The sequence below is a fragment of the Dromiciops gliroides genome, chromosome 3 (genome assembly GCF_019393635.1).
Source record: "Dromiciops gliroides isolate mDroGli1 chromosome 3, mDroGli1.pri, whole genome shotgun sequence".
Lineage (NCBI taxonomy): Eukaryota > Metazoa > Chordata > Mammalia > Microbiotheria > Microbiotheriidae > Dromiciops > Dromiciops gliroides.
The window spans coordinates 79,725,279-79,742,788 of NC_057863.1; the positions used below are offsets into that span (position 1 = coordinate 79,725,279).

Sequence of the window (17,510 nt, forward strand, 5' to 3'; positions counted from 1 at the left end):
AAATGTACCACCCTAAATCTGAATCACAGAATAATGAGGTATGAAAAATAACCATACCAAGACATTTTTTAAAGTTTGGAATAGTATTTTAGGGGGTTCGGTGATAGAAATGGTTCCCACTATTAATGAGCAAGAGATCAACATGATTGATGGATCTCAGCCACTAAGTGAAACAATTATTAATGTAGATTATCTGGTATTAATTATAGTAGCATTTCATATTCTTATCACCTCAACAATTTTAGAAAAGGAATGTAACTTAAAGCTTACATAGTATTATTTCATCCCTAAAAAGCAAAAAAGTTAGAACTGATTTGAAAGCATTGTTTATCTTTTAAACATTGCATTTTAATGTAACTTTTATCAGTATATTATACTGTGTGTATAATTTTAGCTTAGTGATTTATTTGATTATTTTATCTTGATTCTTGAAGTTTGAATGATTCTATAAGAAGCTGCAAATCACTAATACAGACTTCTTTCATTCTACTGTTTGGCCACACGTTAGGTAACATTTGAGAATGTGACCAATATCATTACACTTTGGAAGTATTTTAAATGGAAAAAAATGTTGTTTGGTAAGGTTATTTTTATTGTGATCCTTACTTAAGAGTAGAGGATGTCACAAAAAATTACAAAAAAAAACTTGTGAGAGACTTTAAGTCAAACAGATTTGAAATTTACCTTTTTTTCAAAATAATCATACAAAAACTCAAGTTTCTATAATTGTGACATTAATAATAGGGGTTGGATGTGAATAGTCACTAGATTTTTAAAAATTCACACCTTAATAATTCATGCACCTATTAAAATATAAAATGAACCTGAAATAGTTAACAAAAAAGAGAAGTAAAGGATATAGTTCTATTCAGCTTATATTATGAAAACGTTTTCTCTTTCCCCCATAACTTATTTCCTCTTTCAGTTTCCACTTCCTAGAATAATTTATATTTCGAACTCATTAACAGTGAAAGAAAATGTACTTTGTAAATTCTTTTCAGATAAGACTGCTTTCAAATCAGAAGTAAAGATGGGAGAAAGAGGAACCTTTAGTTACCTGCTGTTTCCCTTTCAGCTGAGGTGAGCTCTCCATTAATACCATTCTCTTTGGTTCTTGAATAGGTACCCTGTTGCCCATGATTTCCATAGCCACCTTCTTCTTCCTCTCTGTATGGAAATCCATTGGCACTTCGGACTAATCCATCTCCTGCTCCTGCCTGCTCCTTAAGCTCAGGTGAATGTGGATGGGAAGATGCCTCTGCCAGTTGACTTGATGTCCAGTGAGGTGCTTTAGCTTCATCTTTCCGGTCATCTGCCATTCTTCTCTCCCTTGTGAACTCTCCTGTAATTAGAATAGGATAAAACATTAGCTATCATCTCAGCAGTGCTCCAGATTTTATGTTACTAGTCTTACCATAGAAGCCACCTCTAATGAGTAAAATTAGAAAATTATAGAGCACTAATAGTTAATGAAACAAAAGGATAATCAAAGTTATCTCTATTAGTATCAGACCAGCATATGTTAATATTATCTACGGTCTTATTTTTTTCCATCTCTCTCTCTCCCTCTCTCTCTTTTTTTTTTTTGGTGAGGCAATTGGGGTTAAGTGACTTGTCCAGGGTCACACAGCTAGTAAGTTATCTACTGTATTAAAATTCATGTATATTATCCTTCATTTCAAATAACTTGTTTTTATAGATTTTCAGAATTAGAAAATTGATAAAGTTGAGGATTGCCTCTTTTTTGTGGGACAACGAGGGTTAAGTGACTTGCTTAGGGTCACATTACCTCCACCACTTTATGACCTGATGCCTTGAACATAGAGCTCTTCAATTCAGAGTATGACTGTATGATGATATCTATTGATGAAATGTAAAATTGTAATCTAGCTCTATTAGACATTTAAAATACTCAGACAAAAAAAAGATTGCAACTAAATTCTGTAACCTCTGAGTTTCCTAGAGTTTCTGTATGTGGGGTTGGTAAGGGTTAGATGAGAAAAGGGAAATGTTAGGTTGTAAAAATTGCTTCAAAAGAATTTTAATACTATAATGCCCAGTATGCTACAGAGCAGATTATAATCTGAAAGGCTTCTTTTGAAAAAGATTTCAACTTATTTTAATGTTGATTTGTGTGCATGTGTTTGTGTGTGTGTCTGTGATTTCATCAATAATTTTATAATAGAAATAAATAGAAAAATAGATTTAACTCTAAGTAAATTATTTTGTAACCAATCTTACTGAAAGTCATCAGAGACTGGGATATAATCTTGCTAACATAACATAAAATAGAGGGCAGCTAGGCATCGCAGTGGAGAAAGCACTGACCCTGGATTCAGGAGGACCTGAGTTCAGATCCAGCCTCAGACACTAGACACCTACTAGCTGTGTGACCCTGGTCAAGTCACTTAACCCTCATTGCCTTGAAAAAAAGAAAAAAAGAAAAGAAAAGAAAAAAAACATAATATAAAATATATTGCTAACATTAACAATAGAGTGTTGTACAATTTAGGGTTAGAAGGGGTCTCAAGAAGTCATTTGGTTCCATCCTCTGTCTTCAAAGAAGCTATTATTAAGTATGTGCAATGCTCAAAGCTAGGGTCTAGGGATACAGTGATTAAAAAGAAACTGTGCTTCACTTGCAAATTTAATGGGCTTTAATGAAGGATGTATACAAATATGTGCAATATAAAGAAGAATGTACTAAGGGCAAAATATGTGCCAAACACATGCCTGTGAGCAGTATGAGGAAGCAGAGATTCCAGTACTATTTCACAGAACTGAACTCTCTAGAGAGGCTAGATGATTTGCTGAAGGTCACACAACAAATACATAGTTAAATAGAGATATTAGAGAAGATATCATGTCTCCTAGTAGAGTGATTTTTCCAGGTTTAAAACATTATCACCATACCTGCTGCTTTTTTATTCATTTACCATCATCCATCGCCCCATCCATCCATCCAATTATCTGTAAAATTATGCTAATTTGGTTTTGGAAATATTCCTTCTACCTGTTTCCTCCTTTCTCCTCTCCTTTCACAATTTCAGATCCTCATAATCTCTTCCTTAGAGTATTTCAACAGCCTCCTCACTTGTTTTCCTGCCTCTGGTTTATTATTCCCTTTTCAATTCATCTTTTATATTGATGCCTGAGCACCATTCTACTCATATCAATTCCTTGCTCACGAACCTTCAGTGGCTCCCTATCACCTACCAAATAAAGATGAACATCTTATTCTAGAATTGAAGACCATGCATTATTTGGCTTCATCCTACTTTTCTATAGGATTCCAAAATACTCCTCTTCAGAAAGTTAACGTTGAAGCCAAATTGTATTAATTGTCGTCTTCTTTTCTGACTTTGCCCTTTTGTTAAATCATTCCCCATACCTGAAATGACCCCACCCTTCCTTTAGGTCTCATGAAATGCCTCCTTTTCTTCAAGGCCTATCACGGGTGCCTATGTACACCATGAAACCTTCATTGATTCTTCCAATTGTAAGTGTCCTCAAGTTTCTTTCTTTCTTTTTTTTTTTTTTGTGGGGCAATGGGGGTTAAGTGACTTGCCCAGGGTCACACAGCTAGTGTCAAGTGTCTGAGGTCGGATTTGAATTCAGGTCCTCCTGAATCCAGCCGCCCCATCCTCAAGTTTCTTATAGAAATTTCATCTGGATCACTTTTTTGTACTTATCTCACTCCATGTTACGGGTTGCTATTTGTATATACATCCGCCCTCCTATTAGAGTATAAGTTTCTTGAGGACAGGTACTGTGTTTTTTATCTTTTATACTTAAAATCCTAACAAAAATCCCTGCACATTCTAGATGCTTGGTATATGGTTGTTGAATTGAATTGAATGGTGCTTGTATGCTAAATTTGCAGATTCAAAGGTCATGAAAAGATTTATTCCCTTTTGAAAAGCCCTGAACTTGCAATGTAACAATAATGTCACCAGGTGGCAGTAGAGCCTCAGTCAGGATTCTCTTCAACTCAATTCAAATTCTATTTGGATTTTAAACATATTTATTAAACTTTCAAAAGTCCAAGGAGGGAAATATCACTTCCAACAAGGGGGATCAAGTAGTGTCTCATGGAGGAGTTGCTATATAAGCTGGAATTTAAAGAGTGGCAAGTTTTTCAACTGGCCAAGTTGGATAGGAAAGGCATTGCAGAGAATAGGATGTATAGTATAGTTTGGGTGACATCTATAACATGTAGTGATTAGTAATATGAAATTGGGTGGAATAGATAGAGTTCCACCATATTGCAGAGGTCACTGTATACCAAGTCATGGAGTTGGGACTTTGGCTGATAATACAGAATGGTCAAAAGCTTTTTTTAGCAAAGAACTCAATTAGACGAACCTATAAGAAAATCATAACTTAATTTATAGATATTGATGGGAGTGGGGATAAGGGGGAAACATTTTCCCCCTTTAAAAATCTGATATTCAAATCTTTATTAAAATAGATGGTCTTAATACTTCTAAGCTGTGTATTTAAAAAAAATAAAATCTCACAGAATTTCAGAGGTTAAAGAGACCTCAAACACCAGCTAGTTCATTCTGTATTTGAGTAAGACTCCTCTCTACAACATACCAGACATGTGGTCATACTGCTTTTGATTGATGAGATAGAGGAGACAGAGAAACCCATTATGTTAACCCCTGGAAGCAGTCCATTATGCATTGGAATAGCTCTAGTTAGGAAAATTGCCTTTGTAAAATTTATGCCTTTGTAACTTTTACACATGGCTCCTGGTTCTTCCTTCTGGGTCCAAGAAGAACTAATCTAATTTCACTTCTATGTGAGAACCTTTTAAATATTCAGAGATCGATCTCAAATATAACCCTTAAATCTTCTCTTTTATAAGCAAAACAACTTGAAGTACTTTTCATTCATTTTATAGCATTAGCTTGAGTCCTTTCACCATACTGGCTACCATTGGCTAGACATTATCTAGCTTATCAATATTATACCTAAAATATGGTACCTAAAATTATACACAGCACACTAGATGTGATCTGGCCAGGACATATAACAGTAGAAACTATCACCTCCTTAGTCCTGGGCACTATGCTACCTTTCTTAATATAATATAAGATCACATCAGAATTCTTGATTGCTACATTAAACAACTCACCCATATTAAGTTTCAGAGCCAAATTATTAAATTCCAAATTATTTTTCCGATCAATTACTATCTAGTCATACTTTCTCATCTTATACTCATGCAATTGTTATCTAACCACAACAATTATTAATTTATTAAAATTCTAAATTATTTTTTCAGATGAATGGCTATCTAGCCACACCTTCCCATCATGAACTCATGAGCCATAATAAAACAAATCACATGTCCATCTATTTTATCTTAATAATTATATCTTATTAAGTTCAACCTAATGTAACTTGACAGTATCTTTGGGGTTCATGAATGTGTTATTTAGTGTGCTACCTATCTCTCTGAACTTTGGGTCACCTTCAAGTTTTCTAAGCATACCATCTATGATATAAATATAAATATGAAAAAATAAAGCTATAAATATGAAACAGGAAAGGACCAAACACTGATCAATGGGACACTCCACTTGAGAGTTCCTTACAGGAAGCATTAATGACTATTCTTTGAGTACTGACAAACAGTTTAAAAATCTAATTAATTGTACTATCATTTAACCCACATATCACTGTTCTATAGGAATAGTGAAATAAAAAAAAACTTTATTAAAAGCCTTTCTAAAATCTAGGGAAACTCTTTGTGCAGCATTGTTTGTTAAAAAATAAATAAGGAACAGATTGTTAAGGAAAATGAAGCATAAAGTTTAATTCTAAACATTTTCCATGAATACTCAATTGCCAACAATTGACACAACTGAATTTTGGTTTTATCCTTATCTCACTCCCTTTTCTGCTCAGGACAAGTAGATCCTTCATATGAATAAATAGATGAATGGATGGATGAATTAAAGCACTAACTATAAGTCAAGCACTGTGCTAAATCCCAAGATGCAAATACAAGTAAGAAAGAGATATTCCCTGCCCTCGAGAAGATAACATTTAAATAGGGGAAAGACAACACACAGAGGTTTGTAAAAGAGGGGGTGATAGACAGAGAATGGGTCAAAACACAGTGGCATAGTTTAGAGTGGGTCTTATTCTGGTGTCCTTATTCTGAGGAAGATAAAAACTCACCTATTAGAAGTCAAAGTCTAAATTCTGGTGGGAAGAGGAGAAGGAGGAAATTCAGAATTATAGTGGTATAGTGTGGAGCTGACCTAGATTCCAGGCAATATAAGGTGAAAGTTCACATATCCAAGCACATGGCCTACATTTTAATATCTGCCAGGGGCTGGGTTTGGTAACAATACTTAAGCTTATCTATAACTTACTTGCCTTAGCAATAGGCTTACACACAGAATCAGGTAAATCCCCTAATCATTCTGCCCTACCATACCAGAAACTGTTTTCAAAAAGATCCTCAATTTCCATTTAGAAAACTCAATTTCTCTTTAGAAAACTCATATATATATATATATGAACATGTGTATATACATGTATACAAATATACATATATATGTATATATATGTGTGTATGTATATATCTATATATTTAGTTTGATCAATAGATCAAAATCTAGTATTTAAGTAGTATCTACTGTGTGAATAATATCAAAAGAAAACATTATCCTTACCCTTAAGGAGATAGCAATCAATTAGGATAGACAGAACAATATGTAAGAAAAACTTCCAGCACTTTTACAAAGGGCATCCTTATTGAAAAGAAGTATCTGTGCCATCACAATAAGAAATGATCCATATCTTATAAATTGGTAACATCATTTGCTCATCATGGACTTTGGTATGTTAATTGGGTAGGACATCAAACATCCTACTTGGTTGGCAGTTTTGAGTACACAAACACTGAAGAGTTAAGGTCATGTCTAGACCTTTATGTATCTTCAGTTGCATTTTTTTCAGAAGTGAATTCCCTTTTACTTTTCTTCATTTCCTCTTCTTAATTCCACAGAGTCAAAACTACAAACATTCATTTATTATTTTAATTAAAATGTACTATTGAAAAGAAAGATGTATATGAATTGATCTGGGGACAGTGCATTTAAGAAATATTGACAGTAGAAGCATTAAAGGGGGGAATGGTCTTCAACCTGTGCTTTAAAATGTTCTTCTTTTCCACAGCTTTAGGTACTAAGTAGAAAGATGGGGAATCAGAAATCCCTTTGTGTATTTGAAAAGAACCTTTCTCTATGAAGAATGAGAACATTTAATGACAGAAATGCAAAATTCTTAGAGATTATCCAACCTTAAAGGCAAGACTCTGGTAAGTAACTGAAGAGGTAAAGGGTTTGCTCCTGACATTGTGCAAATATACATTCATTCATTCATTCAATAGACATTTTATGTCTCTTATGTGACAGGCATTGAGCTAAATGCTGGGGACAGAAAAAATACAAATCAGTTCCTTTTTTTCTGTCTCAAGAAGCTTACATTCTCCTGGATATACATTGGGAATGTCATTCAGATTTTATTTCCTTTTCAAGTTTTCTTCATTTGGTTCATCATTTATTTATTTATTTTAGGGAGGCATTGGAGTTAAGTGACTTGTCCAAGGTCACAAGGGCTAGATTTGAACTCAGGTCCTCCTGACACCAGGGCCCATGATCATCCACTGCACCACCTAGCTGCCCCTCCAGTTGGTTTAAAAGAGACTATTTGATAGTACTGCAAGTACACCTTCAACCAAGTTAGAGTAATTCTATTTTAGCAGGAAAAGAGAGACAGAGGACAGAGAAAAGAAAGAAAGGAAAAGAGAAGAAGGAAGAGGAGATAACAAACACACAGGAAATTTGAAAAGGCAAAAGATTTGAGGACAAAGGTAAATCATGAACAAAGCTTCCAAAAATATTCGTGTGAGGTTTTAATAAAATTCTCTAATACCTTTGAAGGTTTCAATTGGAAATAAAAATGCAAGGAAGTATAGTCATGATTTAAAAGCAGTCACTTGAACCCAAACTCTTACACTGATTTGCTATGGCTTTTTAGTTAGAGAACTGGAACAATTTAATTTAAAAGTGAGCTTTTTGAAGTGCAACCATTTTGTTGTGTGTATCATGTAAATATAGTAAATGGAAAAACTGCATGTAAATAAATGTATGTTTTGCTGACTTTGCTTTGTAGTTACACTTTTATAGCTTTTCCATATTCATCACTAGCACTATAATTATTATTTTTTTTGCAGGGCAATGAGGGTTAAGTGGCTTGCACAGGGTCACACAGCTAGTAAAGGTCAAGTTTCTGCGGTCGGATTTGAGCTCATGTCCTCCTGAACCCAGGGCCACTGCTTTATCTACTGTATCACCTAGCTGCCCACTAGCTATATAATTATTGAGGATGTTTCTATTATATTCCTTTTTAAAAACTGAGGAAAATGAGAAAACTATTTCAAGACTCAGCTTAAGTTGCAACTCTCCTTGGATCCCAGAGTCTACAGGAATCACTCCAATGACCCTGGTCATCTATACTATGCCTCTTAGCCTTCCACTATCTTCCTTGATATTTTAGCACATAGAGCTGCTGCCCAGCAGGTCTTCGATCTCCCATGATTTACTGCTGGTCATTTCCTCACCTCTGGAGTCCTTACCTTATTTTTCTGAAATTGGCTGTGGCTTTGGAGAATGCTCATAGCAACTAGAAATAGCTTATGTGGTTTGTTGCTTACGATATCTTTTTACCAATTACTGGAGTATATTTATCAATCAATATTTGTTTAACACCTACTCTGTGCCCGGTACTGTACTAAGAACTAAAGAGTCATATTTTAAAAGACTGTACTGTCCCAGAAAAGGGAATAGGTTTGATTATTTTTCCATCCTTCTCCACATTTGAAGCTTAAATAAGATAGGATTTCAAATAATCAGTTTTCAGACATAATGAGAAAAAGAGGCTGAGAAATGTGCATGTAAGACAATGCGACCAGTAAGACAATGAATGTATCAGAGGCCTGCTTCTTTCCACAAATGATATGTTGTCATTCACCTCTCCCCTTCTCTATTCCCTTTCTCCTCTCTCTGTCACACGCACACACACACACACACACACACACACACATACATACAGTCAGTCAGTCAAAGAAGATACAGTTCAACGAAAACCAAGCTGTCTTGCTCAATTGGCAAAGCAGTCAGCAATCAACATGGATTGGGGGGAATATTCAACTCTTGTTTTCATTTTTATCCCCCAAATTGAAACTGGGTCTTGTTGAGTTTCATTGTCTGTAGACCAAGAAAAGTGGGAACACTACTGAAATAGCAAAAACACAGAGAAATCAACAACCAGCCTTCACCCAAACAAAACAATAAAACGAGGTCAGCTTCTTTCAAAAAACACAAAATGGTTTACAGTATTCTATGAGTCTTTACTTAAATTCACTGAGTTCAGAAATGTACAAGAATATTAAATGTCAACAAGATTTTAGCTAATGAATTTTGTTAGAATGTTGCTTATAAAAGTACTGCTTAACATAAGTCTGTCTTTAAACTTTTGCAGCAAGAGTTGCAAAGAAAAAAAGAAATGAGAGAAAAGAAGGAAAATAGGTTCATTGAAGCATTTTAAAAATCCAAAGAGATTATTAGGAGAAAGTTCAGAAGGAAATGCAGAAAAGCAGGACATTTCTGTAAACATCAACATGTTGAATTTATTATGTACTTTAAACAAAATCAATCCGTTTGTAATGTAAATTACATATATACTTCGTTTTTCCGTATGGAGATTTTCTTTTTTTGGAGGGGGCAATTATGCAGCTCACATTTTTAAAAAGGATAAAAAAACCCTTTTTAAAGGATATACAATTCCTCTTTTGTCTAGAAAATTAAAGATCTAAGTGGTATTGCTTTGGTATCATAAATTCTGCTAATATGTTTGTTTTTTGTTTGTGATGATATTGTCCCTCCATTAAAACCCTATTTTTGGCAGGGGAGGCAGGGCAATGAGGGTTAAGTGGCTTGCCCAGGGTCACATAGCAAGTGTCAAATGTCTGAGGTCACATTTGAACTCAGGTCCTCCTGAATCCAGGGCCAGTGCTTTATCTACTGTGCCACCTAGCTGCTCCAAAACCCTACTTTGAAGCTAAATGAAGGTAGTGGGATTTGATCCTAGCTTCTCCAATGCCACATCAGCCAAGTACAAGCTATGGTAGAGCATCCTCCCCTGCTTCTATCTGGTAAGAACAAAATGGGAAAAAAAACCCTATAATACAAGTTCATCAATGAAGCTGATATCTATTGTTTGAGGGCCAGCCTAATTAAGTCTAGAGAAGTTTTTTTTTAGCTTGGCCACAAATTGATGAATTTTTCATTCACAAAATTCTTTAAGATAGTTCATCATGTAGGAGAGGGATTTCATTTGGCATTGGATTGGGAATGTCCAAGGCAATGAAATCATGGATCTCTAAATATTGAAGTAAAAATCAACATTTTACATACAATCAAATTTGACATACATATTATGTGATTAAGCTGTTCCAGGATGCATATTTAAATCACATCCCAGAAACACCAACAGAGTAACAAATCTGCAGCTCAATGTTACCAAAGAGCTTTACACTATAGATCAAGAATCTTGAAGATCTTATCTAAAAGGTCGATACACCAAAAACCTACATGGTTCGTCATATACCTCTTTGAAGGATAGAATGATGACAGAATATTTGATGTACTTCTAGGATTTAATCTTTCATATACAGAAAGTGTATCCAGTTGCTTTGTCTGTTTCATGTTTATCAGAAAAGCATACCCTCAACATGTCCAAAGCAGTGTTATTCTTACTTTAATCTGTGAAAATAAAAATCCCTGCATTTACCACTCAATGTTCCTTTCATACCACTGAAGGATTTCATTTTTATAATTGGAGTTCTACTCATATTAGATATTTTTGTGTAAAAAGGAAACAGAATGTTGCTAGTGAATTGTATACAATATACTCTAAAAGAAAAGCAGCTAGATTCCTATAATTGAAAAATATTTAGTGGTCCAGACAGATATAATTAATTTAACCCATTAAGTCATTAAAAACAAAGTAGATTTAAGAATCATTTGAATCAACTAAATTTTATATGACTAATATAGAAGAATTGATATGGAAGAATCCTATATTAGTAATGAGAGGATGTGAGTCCAAATTCTGGCTCTGTCACTTCCTCCTTATATGACCTTGGCAAATTCAATTCACTTCTCTGAGTCTCAGTTTCCTTATCTGTAAAGTGAGGAGGATGTGCTAGAGATCTAAGGGACTAAGTTCCTTCCAATTGTAAATCTAAATCTATGATCCTTTAATTAATTTTCTCCAAGCTCAGTGCACATATTTCTTTCTTTCTCTCTTTCTTTTTTTTTTTACTTTCCTCCTTTTTTTTTTCCAGGCAATTGGGGTTAAGTGACTTGCCTAGGGTCACACAGCTAGTAAGTGTTAAGTGTCTGAGGCTGGATTTGAACTCAGGTACTCCTGACTCCAGGGCCGGTGCTCTATCCACTGTGCCACCTAGCTGCCCCACACATATTTATTTCTAACATTTCATTTTTAGTTATGTTTCTTTTGAGACAATTACATAACATAGCAGGATCATTCACAGGATACTTCTGATGGCAGTGTTATCTAGATATATGCGTGTATCCAAGAAGACTGATAAAGTATCCACACATTTTCCACACTAGATGCACATCAACATTTGTCTAATTTTTGTAGACTTTTTAAATGTATAACAGACCTTTGTGGAAATGTGTGATTTCTACTAAGATAGAATACAGTATATACATATATTGTGATAAAATAATGGAATTTGTCAGATGCCCAGGGGTCCCACCTGATTGATCTAGTATTGTTTGAGAAACCTGTTAAGTACCTACTTGTGATGATTAAATAGGGACCACAGCTGGCCAGCCCTGAGTAGGGCATTGTTCTCAGAAGTTAAACCTAGTTAAGGTTGATTAAACTGAGATCACAACTTGAAGAACCTCCCATTTCAGGGAGGAGAACAGTAAGTAGGAAGCAGAGACCTTCAGATGAGAGCTTGCTCTTTTGGATCCAGACATAGGCTTGGTGGGAGGACTTCACGTGAGCTGTTAGGAAAGCTAGGATTTCCATGCTATAAGGAATCTGTTCTCAATCTTTCTCTCTCTTCACTATCTTATAATATATCTTTTAATAAACCCTTAAAAGCCTAAACTCTTGCTGAATTTATCAGTGATTTTAGCCAGTTTCCCCCCAAAAGTGGGGGGAAAGATTAGAACCCAAATTTAGATTTTTAAAGAATACTATATATATATATTTATATTTATGTATATATATGTATATATATACACACACACATATTATATATATTTTTTAAAAGCCACTCTTCATTGTATTTTTTCTATTTTCTGTTTGCTCCTGCTAATATGATAAAGGGGTTAGAGTTAGAAGAGCCCTTCTTTTTTTTTCCCTTTTTTTTTTTGGTGGGACAATGAGGGTTAAGTGACTTGCCCAGGGTCACACAACTAGTGTCAAGTGTCCGAGGTCGGATTTGAACTCAGATCCTCCTGAATCTAGGGCTGGTGCTTTATCCACTACGCCACCTAGTTGCACCAAAGAGCCCTTATTATTGAGCATAACTCCCACATTTTACAGGAAACTAAAGCCTTGAGAAGTTAAATATTTTGCCTAAATGAAGAAAGCAAGTAAATAGGTGTGAGATGGAATTAGACCCAAATCTTTTGACCCAGAATCATTTTTACTATTCCATGCTGTCTCTTAAAAGGGATACAAGGAACTCCAAAAGACTTACTACACCAAAAGTAATCAAACAGCATGCTTCTGTAGACTCACTCTAAGGGATATGACACTTACATTGGCAAGGTGTGTTAAAAACAGATGGGTTCTCACCTGGAAAGCTATAGTCTATTAGGAGAGTCAGACTATTATGGTGCTATAACTTTAGAAGTGAGAATCCCATCTTTCCTACTGTCAGTGAGTAAGAAATAGGTAAGTTTGTTTCTCTACTTTAGAATTTCACTTAAAAAGCAATTTCCCTTGACATGTATCCTAAGGCCTGGAAGCCAACAGAGCTGTCACATTTCTTCCAAAAAAATTATAGGGGGGAGAAATAAAATGCTTATGGCAAACAAAGGCTAAGAGCAATCAGAACTGACATTTTTGCTGCCTCTCGTTTTTGCTGCTGAATCTTACTTCTCATTGCCTAAGAATGCATACCACGGGTCCATGACACCCCAGAAATTACCTACTTATTCTTTTTTATTTACTTAGTTGTAGGTGGTTAGTACAATCTGCCACCTCCTTCCCTTCCGCAGCCCTGAGCTTAGTGTATGAGTAATGATCACAAAGGCAAAATGTACAATACTGGAATATCATCATAATCTACAAAACAACCTAAAGGGAGGGGGATTCAGTAATAGGATTTAAAAACTCTTGCACTGAGAAAAAGACAAACATTGGAATTCAAAAGGGTAAGAGGAATTAGATGTGAAGGAGACATTTGAGATCATCTGACTCATTCCCCCTCAATCTGTATATTGCAGTTGAGGAAACTGATGCCCAGTGAAATGAAGTAATTTGCCCATCTACCACACAAAGAGTAAATAAGCAGGGCAGTGATACAAATTTAGTTCTTATGATTATAAACTTACTGTTCTTCCCATTCCCCCATGATACCTCTGCATCTAGTTATCCACTAGTTTTGTGGATATCATTAGCCTGGAGCAATATGGCAGACAAGATTTAAAAATTCTTACTGAGCTCTCAATTGGCTATCAAGAACTAATATACTAGTTCAAGTTCTAATTCAAAGTAAAGTATATTAAAACCATAGTAGCATAAAACACTGTGATGGAGAACATGGTATCTGTGAAATAGAAAACATTGATTTTTAAGCCAAAATCATTAATTCCATCTCAGGCATTGTTCTTAGAAACAAAAGGCTTTGAGAACTGTAAAAGATCATTTAGTCTCCCTTACCTTCAGGCAAGAATACATCTAATCATAAATACAGTGAAAAGCAATAGAAGGACAGAATGAAATCCAGAGAGAATTAACAAGGTTTCTAGAGCCGTGGTTTCCAAAGGGAGAGTTGTGTATACCAGGGTCCAAGGCTTTGCACAAAAACGTGGCATGCTGCTAAGAATTATATGATAAACCAATCAGAGCATGGAAAGATGATTCACAGGCTGACCATACCACTCCCTCACTCAATAAACTCCAGTGACTTCCTCTTGACTGAGGAATATAATATAATATACTTCATAAGACTTACATAAAAAGGATAAGATAAAGATTAAATCTTTATTTTATCCTTTTATGTAAGTCTTATGAAGTATATTATTACTAATATGATAGTACATGGATATAACAAATGAATGAATGAATGAATAAATAAATATACAATTGTTAACAATGACTGTTCTAAAACTATTTACTGATAGGGGAGCACTATCAAAAAAGTCTGAAGACCATTACTATAGAGCAGCAGTTTTCAAATAAAGGTCTTAGAAACATTAGGGATTCCTTGAAGCTCCTTTGAGTAGCTTCATAAGGTTGAAACAACTTTTCATAAAAATACTAAGATGCTTTAATTTCTAATGTGGTAAATATTGATAGATATAATCCACATAAAATTGCTCTGGGGGGGCTCCTTAATAATTTGAAGATTATAAAAGGGCAGGGGTCCTAAGACCAAAAAGTTTGAGAATAGTTGCTCTTGAGCAAAAAGAAAAAGAAGACTGAAGTAGAAATTCAGCTGGATCATCTAGCAATTCTGAAACAAACAAACAGCAACTTTATATTGATTATGAAGAGGAGTCTTCTGGTGACACACGCTACAGCCCAGCAGAGGGAAAAGCAGCCCCATGTCTTCAGATTCTCCCTGTAGTGAGACAACTTTAGCCATATTGTGGCCTTGGGAAACAACAAAACAAAACAAAACAACAAACAACAACAAACCAATGTAGAAGCAATGATGAGCAGAACACCTGCTCTCTCAGTCTGTGAATGTTATTCTCAAGGGTATCAAAATGTGTTCTATAGTGGAATAAGGGTAGGGTGATGCTTTATTTACAAATATTTTCTGCTTCATTTAGGATACCTATATGCTGAGAAGGAGCTTCTAAGATGCAAATACTGAGGACTTATGTCAGAAGGGCATTTACAAATTTCAAGATGAGTACTATTTCCTCCAATCCATCTTTTTTAATTTCAATTTTTTAATTTTAAAAATTTTTAGAGAAGGGAGAAAAGTCCTTAGGTAGCACAATGAAAGGAGGTTTTCTGCAACATTTTTTATGGAAAGATTAAACTTTGAAAAGGAGCAGTAAAACTGTCCAGTTGTCAAATTTAACATATTGTTAACTGAATGATTGATCTGAAAATGGCATTAGACAGAAAGAACCTTGTCTCAGGAATTCCCATAACCACAATAGCTTAGCTTTTCTCTTTGTTTTACTATTAAACCCCAGTAATGAGAAATAGTTAAGCATTTCATGGTGTACAACACCTCAAAAGGAAAAATTTAAATGATAAAACATTATAAAATTCAAAGGAAAATGAGCTGGTTGCTAAACACGTATAATTCTATATATAATAAATGTGACATAGAATAGTTCTAGAGTGTGTTTCTAGGGAATGTTCTGCCCAGCACTAGCAACTAATGGACCATTTCATCTCAATAAAAACACTGGGATCACAGTGTCCTGTGGTTTCACAGCCAGTGAGGAACAGTAAGAAAAGTCATGGGTTATGGTTGTATACATATGTACAACATCTCTCTATTAAGAACCTTCAGTAATAATTTATCTTATTAATTTTCATGTCCTTTCTCTGAAGTCAAAGGCATAAGCATTTTATTTTTGTGATTAGTTGAATCATACATGGCTCTGGGGATTCTTCGATCTTAGCAGGTCAAAATCATACAGTGTTAGGCACATAGCAGGTTCTCAAACAATTACTCTTCTTAATGGATTGACAGCAGTCCTGACTGTCTATTTTTTTTTATCTTAGAAGTATTTTATTTTTTCCAATTACACGTAAAGATGGTTTTCAACATTTGTTTTCATAAGATTTTTAGTTCCAAAATTTTCTCCCTTCTTCCCTTCCCTCTGCCGTCCCCAAGACAGAAGGCAATCTGATATAGGTTATATATGTACAATCACATTAAACATATTTCTGCATTAGTCATGTTGTGAAAGAAGAATGAGAACAAAAGGAGAAACCTCAAAAAAAAAAAAACGAAAAAGTAGAAACAGTATGATTCAATATGCATTCAGATTCCACAGTTTTTTTTTTTTTTAAGTGAGGCAATTGGGGTTAAGTGACTTGCCCAGGCTTCACACAGCTAGTAAGTGTTAAGTGTCTGAAGCTGGATTTGAACTCAGGTACTCCTGACTCCAGGGCCGGTGCTCTATCCACTGCGCCACCTAGCTGCCCCCACAGTTCTTTTTACTGGGTGTGTAGAGCATTTCCCATCATGAGTCCTTTGGAACTGTCCTGCTGAGAAGAGCTAAGTCTACCACAGTTGATCATCACACAATGTTGCTGTTACTATGTACCATGATCTCCTGGTTCTGCTCACTTCACTCAGCATCAGTCCACTTAAGTCTTTCTATGTTTTTCTGAAATCTGCTTGCTCATCATTTCTTATGGCACAATAGTATTCGATGACATTCATATACCACTACTCGTTCAGCCATTCCCCAACTGATGGACATTCTCTTGATTTCTAATTCTTCGCCACCACAAAGAGAGCTGCTATAAATATTTTTGTACATGTAGGTCCTTTTCCCATTTTTATGATCTCTTTGGGATACAGATCTAGTAGTGGTATTACTGGGTCAAAGAGTAGACTGTCTACTTTTAATACAAATTTTGATGACTTTTTACTTTATTTTAATGCCAAAAGAAAGCAAAATATTAGAGTGTCAAATGTTTTGTGCTTCCCAAATTGTTTTTAAAAGGTGAAATTATGAAAAGAAAGAGACTAAAATGTCTATATCCTTCAATTCAGAAATTCCACTGCTTGGCATATATCCCAGGGAAGTTAAAGAAAGGAGGGTTCCATATATACTAAAATATTCATTATGGTACTTTTGGATGTAATAATGGAATGGAGAGAAAGTAGATGCCCATTCATTGGGAATTGACTAAACAAGTTACGATATGTGCATGTAATATAAAGTTACTGTGCCATATGAAATGATGAATATAAAGAATTCAGAGAATTGGGGGAAGATGTATATAAATAGAGGCAGAGAAAAGTAAGCATAACTTGAAAAATAGTATATGACTAATAAATACTAAGGTAATTTTAAAGAACAGTAAGAAAAACAGAATATAATTATAATGTTCAAGATTAATTCCAGAGAAAAGATGAGAATCGCCTCCCCTACACACACAGATTGATGACCATAGTTGTGAAACATTGTATATGCTGTTAGAATCTATTAATGTGTTCACAA

The 17,510-nt window shown here is 34.9% G+C and overlaps 1 protein-coding gene across 33 annotated transcripts in view; it reads right to left on the reverse strand.

Annotated features, from left to right (window-relative positions):
* Nucleotides 1-17,510, reverse strand: part of MAP2 (microtubule associated protein 2) — a 374,226-nt gene that overhangs the window by 94,655 nt on the left and 262,061 nt on the right. For all 33 annotated transcript variants that reach the window (XM_043992416.1, XM_043992415.1, XM_043992401.1 and 30 more), the window contains one exon: nucleotides 1,058-1,342. In XM_043992416.1, the coding sequence (XP_043848351.1) occupies nucleotides 1,058-1,319 (262 nt within the window). In that variant the 5' untranslated portion in view covers nucleotides 1,320-1,342. The remainder of the gene's footprint in view (nucleotides 1-1,057; nucleotides 1,343-17,510) is intronic.